Source organism: Vigna umbellata, chromosome 1, assembly GCF_029865625.1.
Source record: "Vigna umbellata cultivar VRB3 chromosome 1, Vumbellata_1.0, whole genome shotgun sequence".
Lineage (NCBI taxonomy): Eukaryota > Viridiplantae > Streptophyta > Magnoliopsida > Fabales > Fabaceae > Vigna > Vigna umbellata.
The window spans coordinates 28,515,997-28,522,204 of NC_142165.1; the positions used below are offsets into that span (position 1 = coordinate 28,515,997).

At 37.9% G+C, this 6,208-nt stretch overlaps 1 protein-coding gene across 2 annotated transcripts; it reads right to left on the bottom strand.

The window, feature by feature from the left end:
- Positions 1-246: 246 nt before the first annotated feature.
- On the bottom strand, positions 247-3,486 carry LOC124842259 (protein NRT1/ PTR FAMILY 1.2-like). Of its 2 annotated transcripts, none has more exons than XM_088102624.1 (4): positions 3,352-3,486; positions 3,049-3,266; positions 2,089-2,327; positions 247-1,329 (listed from the first exon to the last, which is right to left on the bottom strand). In XM_088102624.1, the coding sequence occupies exons 1-4, from the start codon at positions 3,470-3,472 to the stop codon at positions 438-440; spliced, it is 1,470 nt and encodes a 489-aa protein (XP_087958750.1). In that variant the 5' UTR covers positions 3,473-3,486; the 3' UTR covers positions 247-437. The 2 variants fall into 2 exon arrangements, with proteins under 2 accessions (XP_087958750.1, XP_047174662.2); XM_047318706.2 differs by having other exon boundaries at positions 1,783-2,327.
- Between the last annotated feature and the right edge of the window lie 2,722 nt (positions 3,487-6,208).

The following is a 6,208-nucleotide window of genomic DNA, read 5'->3' on the forward strand; positions in this document are numbered from 1 at the left end:
CGCCAAGAAAAAAGAAGATAATGACGAAGTTAATAATGAAGAGGGTAAAGATAACAACAACGGAAATAATGGAGATAACAATTAGAAAGATGAAGATAACAAATTTCAGAATAATTATGACAAGGACTTCAGTATTGAAGAAACATCTTATAAAAGAGAGAATTAGAAATGGAAAAGTTTCTATGTAATAGTTTTTTTGTTACCATATATTGTTTTTTAAATTAAAATAAATTGTTTCTCATAACATAAGAAGAGAAATACTTGAGTGCCTGCGTTTTATAAACGTGAGCACCTTTTGCAGATTTACAAAAGCAACTACTGGGTCATTTTGTATAGTATGTGAGTTTATTGTGATTGTGGAGCATTGGCCACCGATAATATATCATACATTCTACAGTTTCTCTTGCTTTTACAGTACCTCTATACTAAAAATTAAACTAGGAAGTAGGTACCTCCCTGTTTTCAAATTGCTCTTCTTCCTTGTCAGCTGAAGCTTCAAGCTTTTGCCACTGAGCAGGACCATAAGCCCAACAAATAGCAAGAAAGTAAAAGTAGTTAATTACACCCAAGAAAGTGAGCAATGCATAATAGTAATTCAAATGGCCACTGTTAATGTTAGTTGATAACCAGCTCTCCTTCCCTCCTAGACTAGTGACCTTGTCAACTATGCTCACCAACACACTTCCCACTACATTAGCAGCAGCCAGCTCAAGAGTGAAAAGAGCCATTGCAAAACTAGACATGGTCTTGGGGAAACCAGTGTAGAAAAACTCAACCTGTCCAACAGGGTTAAAGGCCTCACCTATTCCAAGCAAAACAAACTCAGGAACCAACCATAAAACTGACATGTCAATTACAGCATTAGGTTGGTCTTCAAAGCCTTGTTCAATGGCCGCAGTTCGTCTCATAGTTTCAACTAAAGCTGATGTTGCCTTACCTGCACATACAAACAACAATCCTATCCCAATTCGTGTTTTACAACTGAATCCTCTAGGCATACCCCAGTGTTTTGCCAGTAGAGGTACCATTATGCGGTCATATATGGGAATGACTATTGATAATGTGATTACCATGATAAGACTGAAGGACCCTGCAGGCATCTTGAAATTGCCAACTAACCTTCGGTCCAAGGTAGTTGCCTGGAGAGTAGAGAGTGAGCTTTGGGAAACCATCATTAAGATGCCCGTGGACCACATAGGAAGCACTCTGAGGACAGATTTCAGTGACTCGACCTGTCCGACTGTGCATTGGCTCCATGGATCTGAAACTGATCCATCAGGGTTTGAGAGAGTCTCAGGAGTCTTTATCATGCAAGCTTTGTTCAAACACCTGTAAGATAAGATAATGTTAATTCACTCAAAGAACTCAGATAGTATAGGACAGGTGTCAATGGATAATTTAAATCCCTTATTTATTTATTTATTTCTTATTGATCCCCCATAATTATAGGGAGAGTTTACTTGTACAACGTAAAGATTCTAGTTAAATGGGATTCTCTCAAGGATGGGAGGCATTCATGACATATCTTATAGAAGGAACATTACTATATGATGAAATTACTCTGAACACTCAGAAATAGAATTTGTCAAGGGGAACCAAAAACATTACTAACAAAGAAATAAAGACAATAAAAAATTATCTTGAACTAAGTGAATACATGATTGTCACTATTCAGTATATGATGATAACTGGATTGGCTGCTTCTCACATAAAATGTTTTGGGGGAAGTATTTGAGAAGTTAAACTGGAAGGAAATAGCATAATAAGGGCAAGCACAAGTACCTAAGGCTATCAGTAGGAACGGCCGGCTCAGAATCGCGGTCTTGATAGTATTGATCAAAGTTGCCATCAGGAAGACTAAGTTTTCTATTCTTTACAGATACTACTGCTACTTGTACAAAACTAGTGAGTAAGCTGTGACCGGGCTTCACTTTGGCATAGATGGGAGAACCAAGGATGAAACTGACAGCCGATATGAACATTAGCAAAGCAGGTAAACCAAATCCAATTTTCCATCCCAGATTTTCTTGAATGTACACTATTACGCTCAAAGCAATTATAGTTGATAACGCTATTGAGGTATAATACCAATTAAAGTAGCTATCCAAGAGCCTCTCATCATTAGATCCTTCTTTAATTTTCAGTTGATCTGCTCCAAATGCTATGGAACAAGGTCTAACGCAACCAGCTCCAATGGAAATTAATCCCAAGGAAAGGAATAGAACAGCTAGTTGGGCTGTTGTGGCAGAGCTGCAGTGTAGCATGATTGATTCACAGGAAGGTTTTAGCTCTGGGATCATGGCAGTTAACCACAAAATGATTAAACCCTGTGAGAGTCAAAAAATATAATTACAGCACTATCATGAAAAATCATTTATCTCGTGTTCTTCGGAAAAACCTATCCTACATTTCCCCAGGAAACAAAGCAACGGAACATTATGAAGCACACTTTGAATCAAAAAACCAAGCCATGGCAGAAGACTTAAGCCTACACCAGCTAAAGCAATTACAGATAATTAGTGTTTCAGCTATAGCCAAGGCAATTATTAAATTTCTGTAAGTTAAAGAAGGGTTATCATTTAAGAAGAAGATTTTGCTACTATGCGAGTGCTTAAGTATCTTGGATTGGATTAAAAGTTGCCTGAAGCAACTTTCTGAGCCAGGTTTTACTAGGTTTCTTTGAATCATGACAACAGATATAGTTGACAGAGAAAGATTTGCATTCTTACCTACAACCAGTGGATTTCGTTTTCTTTCTGAAAAAAAGAAAGAAAATATAACTAGAATGCCTAGTTAGTGAATCAACTGTGAATTACCGAAGAACTATTTAAAAGTCATTAAGTAATTTTTAATTGATTAACTGACTTTGGACTTTTTTTTATCAAAATTATACTGAATATATAGTCTGAAAATTTCAAATTTCGAACTTTTTATGATCTTCTAAATAAAAGTAGCCTTAGAAGTCTATAAATATTACTCCTGAAACAACTTTTAATTTCTTCAAAAAGCTATAACTAATTTGTTTTATTGTTGTTTAAGTAGACTTACAAGAAGGCTGGAGAAGGATCCGATAGAAATGACGAGGAATCGACCCAAATAAGAATCGGAGATAAAGGCACCGAAGATGGACAAGATGTCAGAGGTGGCCGACCAAGTGTAAATGACGCTTGTGCCCTTGGCAACAGGCATGCCGTAACCGTTCAGCAGGTACAGTATCATGTTCGGCATGATCCCGTAGCTGGCCACTCGCTCCAAACACTCGTTCACTGATCAAAGTAAGCAAAAGCACATTGTCCGATGATAAAAAATGAGTGAGTGCAATAAAAGAGTTTTGCAGTGAGCGAGAAATACCTATGATGAAAGGCATGGTTCGCAAGCCACCTTTTCTTGTCAGCGAAGAGGACGAGGAAGAAGATTGAGACGAAGTGACATTTTCCAAGAGCTTCTGCTCTGCAGCACCAGAGGCCTCCATTTCTGTGCCTTTGTTTTTTTGGATGTTGTTCAACTGAGAGCCAACAGTGGAAGAGATGGAAGAGACGACCAGTGATTCACAATTGGAGGTTGATCTTTATACCACCGCTTAAAAAATTCCAAAAATAATAGGTGCCACTCTCTCCTCGCTTATCTCGTGATTAACATTTTTAAAGTATTGTTTAAGTTTACACCTTCGTTTTGTTATCTCCATTAAGTTATCACTAACGCCTTCTGTCTGCACACTTAAAATGCTGATGTGGCAGTGTTATATTACGTGAAATTTTTTAGGTGAAGCTAGCCGTCGTGATTAACATTTTTAAAGTATTGTTTAAGTTTACATCTTCGTTTTGTTATCTCCGTTAAGTTATCACTAACGCCGTCTGTGTGTGATGACATGGTGCACACTTAAAATAATGCTGATGTGGCAGTGTTTTATTACATGAAATTTTTTAGGTGAAGCTAGCCGCCGCAACAGTATCATTCTCCACCATCCTTGTCGCCATGGCCAACCACCATGCTCATCTCGTTGGACAATCATTCTCCATCATGCGCCACCACCCACAATGAATCAGGCCACTGCCTATCGCATCATTCATCAGAGTTAGTTGTTATACATCTTCCTTCGTCGCTTCGCTTCTGCTTCACTCTCCGCCTTTCGCATCATTAATCAAAGACTGGAGCCAAAGAAGAAAAGAATAATATATGGAGGCCGACGCAGGAAAAGGTTTGGAATGCCCGAAGACTATGGATGGGAAGGCGAGTAACGGGAGTGGGATAGAGAAGGAAATTCCTTCGTGTTGTTTGAAGGCTAAAGCTTCAGCCCTGAGTCAGAGGCAAAGTGCCATTCCATTGTTGTTTCTGGATGGTTTTCGGCTTCTCAAACTTTCTCATGGAAATTTGTAAAACCAAAATATTTCAACAACCCGATGTGGTCAGGAGAAGCCCATTCAATTAAAGTTGACTGAGAAGGATGAATGTGCTTATTAGGAGATGATTGCTCATCTACCCCTCTGTTCGATTCCAATCCCAAAATGGTTTTAGTTGTTGGTGGTGGAGATGGTGGAGTACTCAGGGAAGTATCTCGCCACAGCTCTGTAGAACATATTGATATCTGTGAGATAGATCAGATGGTTATTAACGTTTCCAGGAAATTTTTTTCGGATTTAGCTATTGGGAAGAACCCTAAAACCCCAATCGCTCCAATCTCTACGAGCTGCCTCCATTCAAACTTGCAACCAAGACAACACAAAAGATCCAGAGAAAGCCCTAAATCAAAACCCTAAGTCGCGATCCATATTCTCCACCATCCAACAAAAACCCAGATTCAAAATATGTTTTCCTTCAAACACGCCCCCAACCCTAAATCAACAAAGGGGATGTCGCAAACGATTCATACCGGAAAATAATCTAAATTGGAGCCGGCGACGGAAAGTTTGAAGCTTGCTGGAAAATTGGAGGCACCTGTCGCATCAGAGAGGCATATATAGATAAAGTCTTGAGAGCATCAATAAGCAGTGTGAGAGAAAGAGGAACGGGAGAGAGGAGAACACAAACCTGGAAAAGCCCCAACACAAAAGATCCAGAGGACGCCGCGACCGGTGGGGTGCCGCGGCCGGTGGGGCGATTCTGGGAGGGTTTTGGGTTTCCTGTGACAGTAGAAAAAATATAAAAATTTAACATATCCACGTGGAATTGTTGATTGTAAAACAGATCAGCCATTCAATTTAATATACAATGTTATATCATATAAAAAAATAACTGCTCAACACAGTTAGACGCCGTTAGTGATAACTTAACGGAGAGGGCTTAATTGACTCATTTTTATAAGTTTATGGATCCGATTGAGACCAAAAAAACACGATGATCTACTTGAGATTGACACACAAATATGAAGACCAAACGAGGGTTTAAACCTATTTTTTATTAGCTTTTTCAAGTCATATCAGTATGTTTGCTTTCAACACTTTTTCTTAATCTAGAATATTCTTGATGGTTAGCCTGAAACTGTATTATAACCTGAGACTGTATTATATGGAATTTGGTGTAGTTAAAAATTAAAAATAAATTTCATTAGAACGTCAACCTATAATATTGTTAAAAACTAGATATATTAATTGAATAAATTCGTTCGAAAAAAAAAACTACTTTTAATTTTATTTTTACCGAAGGTATGTTATATTAATAGAATATTTATTTTACATATCTTAGTACACCCAGTCACAGTCTTCTTGTTGTTCAAGTATATATCGGTCAATTAAGATAATATGTATTTGATTCATACATATTAAATCAAGACGGATCATACTAACTAGATTGTTAAGTGATGATAATTATAGTTAAGTTAAAAAAAATTAACCTGATATTGTCATATAATTTGATCACATATGTAATTGTATGATAGGATGGGCTGATGGTATATGCCAAAACAAGTTGATAGTCAACTTGCTTTGGCTGATCAGTAATGACAGGTGTTACAGACATTAAAGGCTAATTAAGAGTCATTAATGGATGGTAAAGGCACATCTTAAAATTTAAGAACGGTTAATTAATAAGTTTAATTATTATGAACTCTATAAATAAAGGTTTGGTGTAAACGATCGTCTATCGACCCCATACACCGAAACATATTGGCGACCATCGCGGGGCCAAGGGCAAATAGAGAGTAATCGAAGCAATAGAAGGCATAGCAGGACCATCGGATCCACAGGGGATCACGGAGGAGATGCAGAGAGAG